At 49.7% G+C, this 15,548-nt stretch overlaps 2 protein-coding genes across 3 annotated transcripts; one reads left to right on the top strand and one right to left on the bottom strand.

The window, feature by feature from the left end:
* Window positions 1-46: 46 nt before the first annotated feature.
* PMEL (premelanosome protein) lies at window positions 47-8,729 on the bottom strand. Its single transcript, XM_060112543.1, has 11 exons — window positions 8,641-8,729; window positions 5,683-5,793; window positions 5,376-5,522; window positions 4,437-4,571; window positions 3,896-4,057; window positions 2,612-3,643; window positions 1,747-1,863; window positions 1,425-1,509; window positions 1,108-1,313; window positions 921-1,008; window positions 47-297 (listed from the first exon to the last, which is right to left on the bottom strand). The coding sequence occupies exons 1-11, from the start codon at window positions 8,714-8,716 to the stop codon at window positions 156-158; spliced, it is 2,301 nt and encodes a 766-aa protein (XP_059968526.1). The 5' UTR covers window positions 8,717-8,729; the 3' UTR covers window positions 47-155.
* Window positions 8,730-9,539: 810 nt separating this feature from the next.
* Window positions 9,540-15,066, top strand: CDK2 (cyclin dependent kinase 2). Of its 2 annotated transcripts, XM_060113211.1 has the most exons (8): window positions 9,540-9,854; window positions 10,592-10,669; window positions 10,778-10,898; window positions 11,485-11,655; window positions 12,128-12,229; window positions 12,905-13,048; window positions 13,352-13,555; window positions 13,831-15,066. In XM_060113211.1, the coding sequence occupies exons 1-8, from the start codon at window positions 9,739-9,741 to the stop codon at window positions 13,933-13,935; spliced, it is 1,041 nt and encodes a 346-aa protein (XP_059969194.1). In that variant the 5' UTR covers window positions 9,540-9,738; the 3' UTR covers window positions 13,936-15,066. The 2 variants fall into 2 exon arrangements, with proteins under 2 accessions (XP_059969194.1, XP_059969195.1); XM_060113212.1 differs by lacking the exon at window positions 12,905-13,048.
* Window positions 15,067-15,548: the final 482 nt, after the last annotated feature.

Genomic DNA, 15,548 nt, shown 5'->3' with positions numbered 1-15,548 from the left:
CTCCTTTATTGACATAGATTCTCCCAGAAATAAGGAAATAACAGCACCAGGTTCTGAGTCTTTATTTCAGGCAATGGTAGTTTCCAAGGGAAGACTGGAGAAAAGATAGGCATTGCTGTCCACGCTGGGTAAATCATGACATCACGTGAGAGTACTCAGACCTGCTGCCCACTGAGGAGGGGGCTGCTCTCACCAATGGGGCAAGAGCGGAAGACCCAGGGCAGACGTAGCCACTGGGTTCTGCCGGGTGGCAGCTGGGGAAGGGGGAGAGCTGAGCCCTGCTTCGTACGTCTTCTCCTGATATTGGGAGAAAAGCAGGGATACTGGTTAGCGGTAGTCAATGGCAGCCTGTTTGTGTTTCTCCAACGAAGAGGATAAATCATATCCCAGGTTTCCTTGGCCTTGATCCTGGCTCCTTCCCCTCCTTCTCACCAACAGAGTTCATCCTCTCTTATTTCTGTGGTAACCTCTGTCCATTCCCCTCTCACCCTACAAGCTTCCCTGCTTTGAGGCCCTTGGCACCCCAGACCTAGGGATTTGCCCTTCATGCAGGTGGAGAACTCACTTCACCCAGCCTTCTCCACTCTTGATATTATTCATAACAAAAATCATCAAGATCATCATTTATTGCACTCTTGCTTCAGAACCAGGTGCTTTACCCACATTGTCTAGAATCCTGACAACAGCCTCACAGGGCAGGTATCAGTTTTCCTACCTTTCAGAGGCTCAGAAAGGTTAAGCTACTTCCCCAAGATCCCACCAGCAAGACTGCAGCCTAGACCTGTTTAACTTCCAAATCTGGGCTCTTTCCTGGACACTATGCTTTCTCGAAGGGGGTGGTGGTTCCTTCTTGCCTTGAGGAAGAATGAGCGGTGGTGCTAAGGGATAAGGGGGTGTGAGCAGTATGGTGGGGCTCTCACCTGTATATCAGAGATGCGAGCAGCAAAGCCATCAATACCAGCAAGATGCCCAAGAACAGGGGAGCCTGCCCGAAGCCTGCTTCTTGACCTACAGGCAGAATCCCAGACATAGCTATAGTCAGCATCTGCTTCCTGTCAGATATCCTCTGCCACTCCCCTTCATCCTACCTCTTGTCCAAGTACCTACCAGGCATGACAAGCTGGGTGCTGACCATTGCCAGGCTATTGGCATCAGCCAAAGACACATTGAGGCAGTAGGTCCCCGAGCCGCCCTTCAGTACCTGATGCAAAACCAGCTGGCAGTCTGGGCTGGGTGGCACAGGCTGACACAGCCGCTGGGCAGGGGGCTGGCACCCTGGCGATGAGATGTCCATGCAGGCCTCCTTGGGTAGCCTGGGAGAGATGTCAGCTTATGTCAGGGAGTCTGGGAAGGAACACTAGACAACCAGAGAGCAGGGTAGCAGTCAACCCAAGAGTTCTCGGGGCAACCAGTGGGACACTCACCCGCCTTGGCAAGACACAGTCAGCTCAAATGCATCTCCTTCACTGGATGGCACAGCCTGCAGGATCTCAGCACTCTCAATGCCCTCTGCAAAGTTGCAAGGTTTTAAGTGTGGGACTCCTCTACCAGTCCTCCCCAAAGGCCCACGGACAGGAGGGTCCTCGGGCTACCTCCCCAATCCCATCCTCATGCCTTCAAATGAAAACCCTGGGATTTGGGTATTCTTGTTCAGGTGAGTAACTCCTTCCAGGGTGTGCTTCCACTGGGCAGCCCTAAGCAGCACACGCCTTCCCTCCACCAGCTCCCAAAGTAGGCAAGACTCACGGATGATGTCCAGGGTGAGGGAAAAGGAGCCATATCGATACAGAACACAATCCAGGGGGACTTGTCGCTTCACCAGGATTAAGGTGGCTCTGTCATCCAGCAGGGGGCTCTGGGAGCCTGGCAGGAAAGGATTGAAGAGGCAAAGTCATGAGACAAATGAGTCACCTGGAAACAGAGGCCAAGCAGGCATTTTTCCAGGTAGAGCCAGAGCTACTGGATCCAGGCTTGGAATCAGGCAAGAGCTGGGAAATCTCATTTTATAGATAAGGAAACTGAGGCCCAGAAGGAGAAATGACTGCCCCAGAGTCACAGTTAGGGGTAGAGCTGGAGTTTTAAAAATTCTAAATGTTTATCACACCCCACACTGTGCCAGGTCCTGGGTTAGACTTGGCGTATGTTAACTCATTACAGTGTCACTATCTTATTCCTCCCTTTTCAGTGTTTCTATCACAATTCCAGGTAAACCTACTTTGGGATGGGAATCCAGAGGTGGGAAATGGTGTCAGAAACTGGGAAAGATTTCTATGCATTTACACTTAATCAGAAAATGAGATATAAGTATTATGTAAATGATCACAGACTGCTCCCTGACCTTCACTTTAGGGAACAGCTCTTTTCAGAGACAGAGGAGCAACAAGCTCTCTCCCCATGGCCTAGGAGAAGACCCTGGTTTCCTGAACTCTGGATCTCTTCCATGCCTTTAAGAGGGACTTGGGGGGCTTTAAAACCAGTGAAGACTCTGAAGGGACTCCACTGGTAAGCTAAGGATTGGGTAACATCTGGATCCAGAGTAAGTCTTTCAGGTCTTTAGAGCTGTGACAAATGCCCCCACCTCAATGAACCTCATTCATACTGGCCCTCTTACCTGTAATACCTTCTGTAGACAAGAATGGGCTGGCATCTGGACTGTCAGGCTCAGGGGTGGGTACCTCTCCAGCTGTGGTCTCCACCAGCTCTGTAGTTGTTACCTGTGCAACTGTGGTTCCAGAGGGTTCTGCAGTTGACACTTCAGGTGTCGTACCTATGGCCTCTGCAGTTGGCATCTCTGCGGGTGTGGTACTTATGACTTCCGAGGTTAGTACCTGCTCAGGTGTGGTACCTGTGCCCTCTGCAGTTGGCACTTGCACAACTGTGGTTCCAGAGGGCTCTGCAGTTGGCACCCGAGCAGGTGTAGTGCCCACGACTTCGGCAGTAGGCACTTGGCCAGCTGTGGTACCTGTGCCCTCTGCAGTTGGCACTTGCACAGCTGTGGTTCCAGAGGACTCTGCAGTTGGTACCTGAGCAGGTGTAGTGCCCACGACTTCTGCAGTAGGCACTTGGCCAGCTGTGGTACCTGTGCCCTCTGCAGTTGGTACTTGCACAGCTGTGGTTCCAGAGGGCTCTGCAGTTGGCACCCGAGCAGGTGTACTGCCCATGACTTCTGCAGTAGGCACTTGGCCAGCTGTGGTACCTGTGCCCTCTGCAGTTGGCACTTGCACAGCTGTGGTTCCAGAGGGCTCTGCAGTTGGCACCTGAGCAGGTGTAGTGCCCACGACTTCTGCAGTAGGCACTTGGCCAGCTGTGGTGCCAGGGGCCTCGGCAGTTGGCATATGCCCAGCTGTGGTGCCTGGAACTGGGGAGGAGCCACAGGAGGTGAGAGGAATGGCAGCCTGTAGCACCACCTGTGCAGTGACTGGGCCACACTCTAGGTAAGTGTGAGTGACCACAAGTGCCCGAGAGATCAGGGTCCCAGTACTGTCTCCAAAGTCCCAGGTGTAGGAGAGGTCAGCCCCAGCCAAATAGCCACTGGGATCATGGAGCCGGAGGGCAAAGGTCAGAGGTTGCTTTCTCAGGAAGTGCTTGTTCACTCCATCCAAGGCCTGCAGCTGAGACACGCTCACAGAGAAGGGCACCTGGTCTGAGATTGGAGCCAGAAAGGGTGAGAACCAGGTCTGGGCCACAGCTTCTTCTTTCACAGCCACATTCTCTAACCCCAAGCTGCCTGGCCCTTCACTGGCTCCAAGCCCCACATTCCTCTGCCCATGTCTTTCTGGCTTTGCCCGTATGAGGTGCCCCTACACACCATTTCCTCTTTCCCCTTTCCTGCCCAGCCAAGCTTCCCCACCTCCTCCTGCCCTGAGACTGGCCTTGTCCCTTCCTAAGTCCTTACCAGTAATGGTGAAGGCTGAGCGGGAGTGAGCGAGGGATATGTAGCTCTGGGACCCCCGGCGGTGGTAGACAGTCACTTCCATGACGTGTGTGCCCAGCACTGCCTTGCCTGTCCCAATGCTCAGTCCAGACACTGGGCCCCCCAGAACTTGCCAGTATTGGCCTGAGGTTTTTGGAAAGAAGAGTAGAGAAGGGGGTTACTGGTCAAAGGGGACTGGGGAAGGGTTAGAGACAGGGCACCAGAGAAGGAAGGTCAGGAGATGTATTGAGAGGATGCTTATTTCAGAGGGTGTTTGGAAGCTTGTATATGGGGACAGGAAAGGAGTCCTAACGAGGGGTTCCATGGGATGGGACTGTAATTGGAGAAGGGTTCCCAGAAAGAAGTATAATAGAATTAGCTACGTGCTGTGGAAGAAGGAGTCATGGGGAGGAGAAGATTAGGGAAACTCACAGAGTTTAGGGGTGGGACCAAAAGAAAAGGGATCAGGTAGGAAGAGATGAATCCAAGTGTGGGTGACAGGCCAGAGAAGGGAGTCTCTCACCCCAGGTCTTCCAGACATAAACAAAGCTTCTTTTCTGAGGTGAAGGGCCAGATGGGCAGGCCCTCCCATCGGGGAAGATGCAGGTATCATCAGGTTCTTGGGGATACACTGGCTGTCCTCCCCACACCTGGCTCCCTGAAAGGAAGATACAAAGTCACCCTCAAACCCTGGCATTCCTTATTATACACCAAAACCTTTAACATGGCTCCCAGAGCAGGGCTCTGGGAATACTCCCTAGCTACAAAATATATTCTCCTTGATATAACCCACTGTGGGTGGTAGTGGGGCAAATGGAAACTATAATTAAAGATTCCTATGTAGAGACTTCCCTGGTGGTCCAGTGGTTAAAAGACTCCACTCTTCCAATGCAGGGGGCATGGGTTCAATCCCTGGTCAGGGAACTAAGATCCTCCATGTTGAGCGGCCAAAAAACAAACAAACAAAAAGATACCTATGTAAGTATATACATAGAGATTGGAGAGAAAGAGATTGGAAATGCATCAAAATGTTTAGAAAGATTTGCTCTGGCTAGTGGGATAAAAGTAAAAATAACAGCACCAGCTAACATTTATTGAGCCTTTACTGTAGGCTAGGGCAGGCATTATGCTAAATTCTTTATATATTATCACATTTTAATCCTTACAACAACCTTTTAAAGTAGTATCATCCCTATTCTACAGATTAAGGGAATGGAAGCACGAAACAATTAAGTGACTTTCCCAGGGTCACATACTGGTAACAGGTTTAAATCCAAGTCCAACTTCTATATCCACTGGGTCTTCTGTCCCCCATTTTGGGTACTACAATTTTCTTTTTCTTTGTGCTTTATCTGTGTTTTCTAATCTAATTACATATATAATTTGTTTAAAAAAAGAACAAGAAGGAGAAGGGGCATGAGCTGAGCCCTGGGAATGAGGCCTGGAGTGGAGTGGTACCCACCGTTAATGATGGTGTTGTTGGCCCAGATGACCTGCCCATCTGACAGCACCTTCTGGCTTTCAGGGAAGTGCAGGGCAATAGAGAAGGAGGTGTTTGCCCCAAGCAGCGTAGGCCCATCATTGCTGACCTTCAGAGATACCTGGCCACCTGGAAAGGGCAGCTGCGTTAGCTGGGACTCCTTGGCTTCCCCTCCCCATATGCCTTTTCCCTTCCTGTCTTCTCAACCTACATTCAACCCAGTTCTTGCTCCTCTCCTCTCCCCACCCCATTCCCGCCATACCCGCCCCAGAAATTGCCAGGTTCCTACCTCTCCAGCAGTCAGGCCCCTGGCTTTCTGTCCACTCTGGATATAGCTGCCTGTTCCATGCTTTAGTTCTGAGCTGCCTTGAGACACCAAGCCAGTCCCGGTCTCTGGGTCCTAAAAGGAAGGTATAATGAAGACCCTCAGGTCATTACTCCCTTCTCAGGGGGCCACAGTGTCCCATGTCACGTCACTCATTCTCACATTCAAAGTGCATTTTAATTTACCCAATACCCACCATGTACCAGGCACTGTGCTAGGTGCAAAGAACTTAAGAAATGAAAAAGAAATGGTCCTAAAGAGATTCAGGTTAAAGTATATGAAATAGACATATACATAAATTACTATAATTCAAGGCACTGCTTAATATGAGCCATAATAAACATGCACAATGTACAACAAAATGACAGAATAAACAGATTAATTCCACTCTGGTAGACTGGGAAGGACCCAATGAGGATTTGACCTGTGGCATAAAGCATTCTAGGCAGAAGGCCCAGCATGAGCAGATGCATGGAAGCATGGAAGCACATGGCATGATAGGGGACCACTAGCAATGCGGTTGATGTACACCATGAGAGATGAGGCCAAGAAGATGGGGTGGGGGCTTTGAGTGCCAGGCAAAGGAGTTTGGCCTTTACCCTGTAGGCAAGTCCACCTCAGAAGATTTTGTTTGTTGTATTGAGATATAATTCACATACCATAAAATTTACCCTTCAAAACTTTTTGAATATGATCAGATCTGTGTTTTAGAAGGATCACTTCAGCAAGCAGTGAGGAGGATGGACCAGAGGCAGGTAGAAATTGGGAGTGGGGACAAACAAAATTATTATAACTGACCAAGAGAGAGGTCTGAAAGAAAGGGATATGATGGCTCTCCACATGCCTCACCCAGATCCAACAACTATCAATATTTTGCCACATTTGCATTATCGATCCTTTGTTATTGGTTTGCTTTTTGGTTAAAGCATTTAATTTTCTTTTTTAGAGTATTCATTTCTAATGCTGTACTTGTCTTTCATTCTTTCTTTATTTTATTATTATTATTTTTTTTATATTTTTATTTTTTTTGCGGTACGCGGGCCTCTCACTGTTGCGGCCTCTCCTGTTGCGGAGCACGGGCTCCAGACGTGCAGGCTCAGCGGCCATGGCTCACGGGCCCAGCTGCTCCGCGGCATGTGGGATCTTCCCGGACCGGGGCACGAACCCGTGTCTCCTAAATCGGCAGGCGGACTCAACCACTGCGCCACCAGGGAAGCCCCCTTCCTTTATTTTTTTTGGCTGTATCAGGTCTTAGTTGCAGCATGTGGGATCTTTTGTTGCAGCGTGCAGGCTTCTCTCTAGTTGTCGCGTGTGGGTTTTCCTCTCTAGTTGTGGTGCGTGGGCTCCAGGATGTGGGGGCTCCGGAGCGCATGGGCTCTGTAGTTTGCGGCACGTGGACTCTCTCCTTGAGGCGCACGAGCTCAGTAGTTGTGGTATGAAGGTTTAGTTGCCCCGCGGCATGTGGGATCTTAATTCCCCGACCAGGGATCTAACCCGTGACCCCTGCATTGGAAGGTGGATTCTTTACCACTGGACCACCAGGGAAGTCCCTGGCTAAAGCATCCACAAGCAAATCCCAGACATAATGTTATTTAAAACCATACAAATTCAGTATGTATCTGTAAAAAATATTTTCTTGAATAAACACAATGCTAGTTCACACTAGACAAAATTATTGAAACCAGTCTATACAAAATTTCATGAATATCTAAAAATGTCTTCTTATGATTTTAAAAATCAGGATCCAAAAAGTAAGCACAGTATTTTAAGAGCCTCAGGTGGACACGTATGAACAGAATGTTTCCAGAGTACAATAAGGAACGTAGTAAAAGAAAAAGACTTGAGGGCTTCCCTGGTGGCGCAGTGGTTGAGAGTCCACCTGCCGATGCAGGGGACACGGGCTCGTGCCCGGGTCCGGGAAGATCCCACGTGCCGCGGAGCGGCTGGGGCCGTGAGCCATGGCCGCTGAGCCTGTGCGTCCGGAGCCTGTGCTCCACAACGGGAGAGGCCACAGCAGTGAGAGGCCTGTGTACCGCAAAAAAAAAAAAAAAAAAAAAAAAAAGAAAAGAAAGAAAAAGACTTGAAACTGCCCCATGAATGAGGGAAGTCAGATCAAGGAGAAATTCCTAGAAGTTTGTGAGACCAGGGATCTAGAGAAAGGGGGGCACTGGAATATGATGCAGATATTTCAGCACAGCAGAGACTATCCTCACTCCATTTCTAATATGTACCAGAAACCTGGTTGATTCTGCTTGGGGAGGATCTGGAATCATCCCACTGAGCATCCCACCATGAGAGCAAGAGAATTATAAGATGCCCCATTCTTTCTCCACTCCCAACCCTCCCTCCTCAGAGCAGCACGGGACATTCCAGACCCTCTCACCACCACCTCCCCCACCCCTTGCTCCTGTCACGAGGCCCCAATCCCCCAGAGCTCTTTCATGTGATGCTCAGCTGAGACCCCTCTGCCTGTCTCTCCCAGCCCCAGAACAAAAGCCTGGGCTGTGTTCGCCTATGCCCATCCCAAAGAGGGGATGTGGTGCCTCTTTACCCTCTATCCATTACATTCTCTTGCTCCTCACTTTAAATACCCTATCCCAAGTGCCTGAGACATTGCCTAAGAGTCTCCCACTCATTTTACTCCCTTGGAGCCCCCACTCCAGCTCACTGCCCAGGGGGTCTCAGAATTAGGGCCACAAAGACCCACTATTCTCTTGCCTTTCCAAGCAGATGGACTTATTTTTAGGCTGAGTCCCAAATCTTCATGTGGGGAGGGAGCTCAGTTGCCCATGTCCTCACTAAATCAAATGGGTGGGAGATGCCCGAAGCATTGCCGGTTATCTCCCATTAGGGAGGGGAAAACCAGAGCAGGTGTGCAACCCCAAATTCACACTTGCTCATGTCCACACACCCCACACTCACCTTCTGTGGCCCCCACAACCAGAAGAGCACCCACCACAGCCACATGGAGAAGGCATTTTCTCAGCACCAGATCCATCCTGTTCTTTCCAGCAACCAAAGGCGCTGGGGCGTAGGACAAGCCCCTATATAAGAAACGGATGCTCATTTGCATAGCCCTTCCCCCTCTCCCTTCAGGGGAGGCCTGGGAGGAGCAGGAGGACCTGAGAAAGGCAGAACTGAGGAGGGATCCTTGTCCCTGGACATCCCGTTACTCAGTGACAGTTTCTGGTTTCACAGGGTCACGCTCATCTTAAAGCACTCCATTCCCCCGTGGAAAGAACTGACTGAAGGGCAGCTACAAAACAAAACACGTACCGGACACACACAATTAATTCATCATGGGAGAGTGGATCAATTTATTGTGAGTCAAACCAGGAACCTCTCAAAAAGACTGTAGAAGCAGTGACCCTGTATCCAAACTCAAAGAGAGACAGTATCGGGGTAGGCTGAGAGACGGAGGTAACGACTCCTCCGAGGCCCGGGAGACCCTTACAATGAGATTCCCAAATTCCTGCTTTCAGAGGAGGCTCCCTGGACCAGGTGGCATTCAATCTTAGGTCAATACACATTTTCCTAGGGGTGGTGAAAACGGCGAATTAGAGATCAGGAAATCCCTATAGACTCAGGACACAAGTAGGAAACTCGATCCCAAATCAGATACTTGGAAAAAGGTGTTCAGCCTCCCCACCTACGTTGAAACTTGTCTTAATGACCCTCGGAACCAAACTTGCGCGGGTCGGGGTCGTTTGCAGAGAGGGACGCAGGGTTGGCCTCTCCCGCTCTGACGTTGACCAATAGGAAGATCTGGGGGCGGAGCCATGGAAACGCGGGAAGGAGGGGCGGGGCTTCTGGTGGCGGCAGGGAACTGGGGGGAGGCGGTAACATTGTTTCAAGTTGGACAAATTGACAAGAGCGAGATACACTGCTTTCCATCCCGACCTGGGGCCACGGTACTGGGCCCTGTTTCCCCTCCTCGGCCCCCGAGAGCTGGGTGCCGCTTTCTGCAGGGTTCCCAGGCCCCCGCTCCAGGGCCGGGCTGACCCGACTCGCTAGCGCTTCATGGAGAACTTCCAAAAAGTGGAAAAGATCGGAGAGGGCACGTACGGAGTTGTGTACAAAGCCAAAAACAAGGTGACGGGAGAAGTGGTGGCGCTTAAAAAAATCCGCCTGGACACGTGAGTGGCCTCTGTACCCGGGACTCCTAACTCGGGAGCTCCTTGAGTGCCCCCTACCCCCACCCCAACCGGCGGTGGCCATCCAGGGACCGGAAGGTAGCAGGGAGGGACTTCTTTTGAAGTGGAGAGGTGGGTTGAAGGACGAGTAGAGGGTTTCCCGTGGGAGACTATAGGGCAGTGTAGAATCCATGGGAAATTTCCTCCCTAAAGGCGGGTGATGCCCCCAAATGTACAGTCAGAAAGACTCAGGAAGAGGAAGGAGGCCTCTGAGATGGGGGTTCCAGGACTCCCTGTGGAGCTGGGTTTTGCAGTAAGCTGTAAAGAGCGCCTTTTTGAATGACGAGCCCTCCTCACTGCCCCAACCCCACCCTCATCTTAGAATTCTCTCCCCCTTTCAAAAGAATGGCAGTTGAACCTCACTGGCCCCTCTAGAGAGGCTGGGTGCTGCTACTCCCCCCCGCCTTTTTTTTTTACCTGTTACCTTCTTCACCTTCACCAGGAGGCTTTGCTAACCTAACCCTGGGCAAAGAAGAAATAATGACCTTAATGTGTCCAAAAGCCAGTCCTGTCCATCCATGAATTAACCTCTGAAGCACCCCTTCTCTTCTCTCACTTTCCTAGGGGATGCTGGGGTGGTGTCTCTGTGGGGAGGCAGGGGGTGGGGTAGAATCACCGGGCTGGGGGAAAAGGAATATTTGTAACCACATTCCCATCTCTGCTCTCCCAACTTCTCCAAGTGAGACGGAGGGTGTACCCAGTACTGCCATACGAGAGATCTCTCTGCTTAAGGAGCTTAACCACCCTAATATTGTCAAGTAAGTATGTATCTGGGAGGTGCTCTGACAGTAAGGGAGGATGCCTTCTGTTTGTGTTGTCTGGGCATTTCTCTCCCTCACCTCTATCCCTGGACCTCCCTTCCCTAGGCTGCTGGATGTCATTCATACAGAAAACAAACTCTACCTGGTTTTTGAGTTTCTGCACCAGGATCTCAAGAAATTCATGGATGCCTCTGCTCTCACTGGCATTCCCCTTCCCCTCATAAAGGTAATCCTTCTCATCAACTCCTCCCAACATGGGCATGTCTTGGGGGGACTGAAGGCAGGCAATCCAGACTGAGTGTTGATTTGTGATCTTAGCTTCCTTCCCAGCCCTCATCCCCTAAGGCTGGGCAGGAGAATCAAAGAAGGCGAAACTCTAGTGAGTCAGCTTAGCAGATCAGGTGGAAGGTGAGATGAAACTCAGATAAATGGGACTGGAGGGCACTTGGTAGACCCCTCCAAAAAGCCTTTCCACCTGCTTGGTGGGAGAAATAGCCAGTGAGTCTCTATTGTCTGTTTTTCTGGGTTCTTTACTCCCAGAGCTACTTTCAATCTATCAACAAACGTTTATCCAACACAAATTTATTGAACACCTTCAATGTGCTGAACACAGGATATGGAAAAGAAATGCAAAACTGAATAAGATCTGATCCTTATCCTCACTGGGCTGACAGTCCAACTGGGGAAATGGCTTGTAAACATGGAATTATTATCTAACTAGTGAAGGCTTTAGTAGAACTTTGGAGACACAGAGGAGACCCTAATCTTCTCACGGTGATGGAAAAACACATTCTTTTCTCTCCCCTTGTCAGAGCTATCTGTTCCAGCTGCTCCAGGGCCTAGCTTTCTGCCATTCTCATCGGGTCCTGCACCGAGACCTCAAACCTCAGAATCTGCTTATCAACGCAGAGGGGGCCATCAAGCTAGCAGACTTTGGACTAGCCAGAGCCTTTGGAGTCCCTGTTCGTACTTACACCCACGAGGTGAGTCCCTCTCTGCATGTCTTCTCTGAAATTCCTGGGAGGTGTTAACAGGGACATTCACAAAGTTTTTAGTAACTATCTGGCCAGCAGTTTCTCTCTCACTAGATGGAAAGTATCCCTGACACCCTAAGAGGTCTTAGAGTATACACAGAGTTCATATTTTGATAGATAATGAGCCAGGAGAGCTGGATGGCACACCATTAAAATTATGACCGATTGCCTCAAGTTTTCCAAGAAGGTTGCAAATTGGAGGTACAGAAAATATGGTCCCCAGAACCATGGACTAGGCTAACTCTGGGCTAAGAAGTTGTACCCAGTTATTTTACTTAGGGGAAGTCAGAGGGAAGGGAAGGATGGAGGGAAAGAAGTTGCTTGTTAAGAAGCTGAGTTAGCAGAGTAGTCCTGAGGAAGTGAGATGTGGGAATCTCCATGCCCCATACACCACCCCTCCCCTTCCTACGCTTGTCCTCAGGTGGTGACTCTGTGGTACCGAGCACCTGAAATCCTTCTGGGCTGCAAATACTACTCCACAGCTGTGGACATCTGGAGCCTGGGCTGCATCTTTGCTGAGATGGTACGGAGGCATGCCTGAGTTCTACCCAGCCCCCTCCTCCCCACATTCAAGAACAACACAACTGTTTCTTGGCCTAGACCCATGGCCCTTCTCTTATCACAGGGTCCTTCCTCTAGAGTAGCACAAAGTGGGTGGTGGGGAAAGGATAGGACTGTCATCCCTGGTGTCAACCACAATGTGGGGATATCCTCAAACAGCTTTAGCATGCAGTATACATATCTTATCTCTGAACTGAGCTAAATCATCTCTGCAACTGTTTTAGCTTTAGCCTGCATATATTTGGGAAAATGAGTTCCATTTAGTGTCCCCTTCATTTGGCCTGTAGACCTTATTGTAGGGTACCAGGAATGTGGTGAGGCCAACTGTGTTCACCTTACCCACACCTTTTATTTAAACGGCAGACTTAGATCACATCCCCCCTCAACCTCTGGCTTTTCAGATTGAAGGATCCCTGAGGCCCAGCCTTATAAGGGAGCTCTCATCCCCTTTAATACTACAGTGGAGTGAGCTAAGTTTTCGAATCAAATCAGCAGTATGTTTTATGGTCCCTTATCTGGGTTGTAACTGGGGGCATGGAGACCATTACCCCATATATATATGTGCATTTATCCCCCAGTGCATTACTTTACAATTGCCCATATTCGTCTCTCAATTCATCAAAAAATATTTGTTAAGCACCTAGTGTGTACCCAGCACCATGCTAAGTGCTGTGGGGAACACAGAAGAAATGGAAGACACAGTCTCTGCCCGCTGTGCTCCTATCTAGAAGTGGCTGCATCACAAGGAGGGGGGATGACCGCAGTGTCTACCCCACACCCCGTGAGTGGCTTGGGATCCCTTTGCTACATGTCAGTGGCACCCCAGACATTCACCCCCTCCCAGCCCCACCCAGCCTTGGGGATCTGCAAAGCCATGGTTGGGGGAAGGAAGGAGGGGGCGAGGAGACAGATGAAGGAGCTTCATTGTCTCAGGCTCTGTTTGACTGACCCCATGAAAGGCCCTGGGGAGGGAGTCATGGGGCCCTGCTGACCTTCCACTGCCTGTGGGAACCTCCATTATCCAGTGGGCAGTTTTGACTGACGTCAATGTGGGTTTTGGCTTTTCCTCTTTCCCCATTTTCAGGTGACCCGGCGGGCCCTGTTCCCCGGAGATTCTGAGATCGACCAACTCTTCCGGATCTTTCGGACTCTGGGCACCCCAGATGAGGTGGTTTGGCCAGGAGTTACTTCTATGCCTGATTATAAGCCAAGTTTCCCCAAGTGGGCCAGGCAAGATTTTAGCAAAGTTGTGCCCCCCCTGGATGAAGATGGACGGAGCTTGTTATCGGTGAGAGTGGGGAGTGGGCACCCATTTCCTCTCATTCACTCCCCCAGGGCAGGGTTTTTCCAGGATGAAGGAAGAATGAGGCCCTGGACTCCTGGTCTCAGCATTTCCCTAGCCCCTGCTTCCCTCTCGCTGTTGTGCACCCATTAGATACAGGAAGGAAGGAAATGGGAACTCTGCCTTGGGTGAAAGGAATTGTTTCCCGATTTCTCAAAACACCTGCTGCCCATTTACTCCATTATCACATTACTGACGTCAGCATACATCTCTCCCTCCAGCAAATGCTGCACTACGACCCCAACAAGCGGATTTCAGCAAAGGCAGCTTTGGCTCACCCTTTCTTCCAGGATGTGACCAAACCAGTACCTCACCTTCGACTCTGATGGCTTTCTCAAGCCCCTACTCCCAGTCTCACCCTCTCCTCCAGTGGGGGCATGATCTGGCTTGGCCCAGGGCTCTTAGCTCACTGATCTTGTCTGGCTGCCTTAGCACTCACCTGCCCCTCTTAGCCAGCCAACTCTGGGGAGAGGGGGTGGAGGGGAGAAATAGGTGAAATTGAAAGGAAGCGTCAATATTACATGCACTTAATCTCTGCACCATGCTCTCCCCTTCCTCTTAGTCATTGCTTAGGAGGGCTGGTATTTAAAAAAAAAAAAAGAAAAAAGACTGTTTCTCCTTCCTCCACATAGGGTTTGCCATCCCAGTCTCTGAAAGCCCCGCAATTATTATTTTCTGTGTTTCAGGTGACAGAGACCCCAAACCTCCCACAGCCCTGTGTAAGGCCAACTGATAGCAGGGGCACTAAGTTGGAACTTTTGAAAACCAAGCAAAACAAAAACATGGCGAGGGGCCTGTTTTAAAGAATTACGTTAAAAAAATAGATCCAACCAGTTTATACCCTAGTTTTAGTGTTTCATCTCACCTAACAGTCTGGGAGACTCAAGACTCCCTGTCTCAGACTCCCAGTCTCTGCAGTCCTGGTGGGACTGCAGTAGAAATGATTGCTCCTAGTCTTCTTGCCTGTCCCTCCTACAGGCAAGGGGTGTCTGGGAGGCTCTGGGTCAGGGACTGCTTCACCGAGGCCTTATGAGGCAAGTGAAAGATGTTTGAATTTTTCTCTTCTTTTTAAGATTCTTAGTTCTTCAGGTGCTAGGTTCCATCTTCCTCTGAAGGCCAGCCCATAGGAGTGAAAGTTAAGACCTCATTTTGAGAATGCTGACACTTTTTTAGGGCTGTGCCTGAGTGGGGACATTGGGAAAAAAATATTTCTTTAAAAGAAGGATGAACAATTATATTTATATTTCATAGCAGTTTTTTAAGTGGGAATCGGTGGGGATTTGTTGCCATGTGCACCTTGGGGTTTGTAACGCAAATGTTTTTTTTAAAAAAAAGCTTTTTTTCTTTTTTATGATTTTGTCTCTCTTCTCCCACCTTTTGTCCTTGAGTGTTCTTGCTATTAACATTATTTGTAATTTAGTTTGTAATTGATTAAAAAAAAAGTTCCTGGTTTTATAGTTCATCTCCCTCCTCCTTTACTTTTGCATATTTACTGAAAGAATGATGTGAGAGAGAATATGAATGTGTGCATGTGATAATAGGTTTCAGACCCCTTTTCCTAATCACTCTATGCAGGGCTACCCACCCCACTCCATTTCGACCTCTGTGATGCAATTGGGATAGTGCCGCGGGTGGGTGAAGTGGGAATTATTGCCCCCATTTTACAGCTGAGGAAAGTGAAGCTTATGTATTTCCTACTTCACTTTCCCCTAAACCAGCATCTCCCCCACCCCACCCCACCCGCCCCCAGACACACATATCACATACACATACACAACAAGGCTCCAGTTCCAGATTTTCAATGTTAGAGCTCAGGAGCAGCAAGCAGTATGGTTGGAAGTGGGCTCCAAGGTAATTCGCATTGACGCTGCATTTCCCAGTAAGCTCGTCTTGTTTTCTTTTTGTTCCATATCACAAACAGCAAAGTTTTCTAAAGGTA

The sequence above is a fragment of the Mesoplodon densirostris genome, chromosome 11 (assembly GCF_025265405.1).
Source record: "Mesoplodon densirostris isolate mMesDen1 chromosome 11, mMesDen1 primary haplotype, whole genome shotgun sequence".
NCBI lineage: Eukaryota > Metazoa > Chordata > Mammalia > Artiodactyla > Ziphiidae > Mesoplodon > Mesoplodon densirostris.
This window is presented reverse-complemented; position numbering and strand designations above follow the sequence as displayed.

What these genes read in the sequence shown, in the direction of transcription:
- PMEL (XM_060112543.1), bottom strand. Translation starts at nt 8,716, where the DNA reads ATGGATCTGGTGCTGAGAAAATGCCTTCTCCATGTGGCTGTGGTGGGT. An exon ending in CCTCACCCTGGACATCATCC is followed by an intron (nt 1,510 to 1,746) that starts GTGAGTCTTGCC and finishes GCAACTTTGCAG; the next exon opens with AGGGCATTGAGAGTGCTGAG. An exon ending in CACCCAGCTTGTCATGCCTG is followed by an intron (nt 1,009 to 1,107) that starts GTAGGTACTTGG and finishes TTCTGCCTGTAG; the next exon opens with GTCAAGAAGCAGGCTTCGGG.
- CDK2 (XM_060113211.1), top strand. Translation starts at nt 9,739, where the DNA reads ATGGAGAACTTCCAAAAAGTGGAAAAGATCGGAGAGGGCACGTACGGA. An exon ending in AACCACCCTAATATTGTCAA is followed by an intron (nt 10,670 to 10,777) that starts GTAAGTATGTAT and finishes TCCCTTCCCTAG; the next exon opens with GCTGCTGGATGTCATTCATA. An exon ending in CAGTGTCTACCCCACACCCC is followed by an intron (nt 13,049 to 13,351) that starts GTGAGTGGCTTG and finishes CCCCATTTTCAG; the next exon opens with GTGACCCGGCGGGCCCTGTT.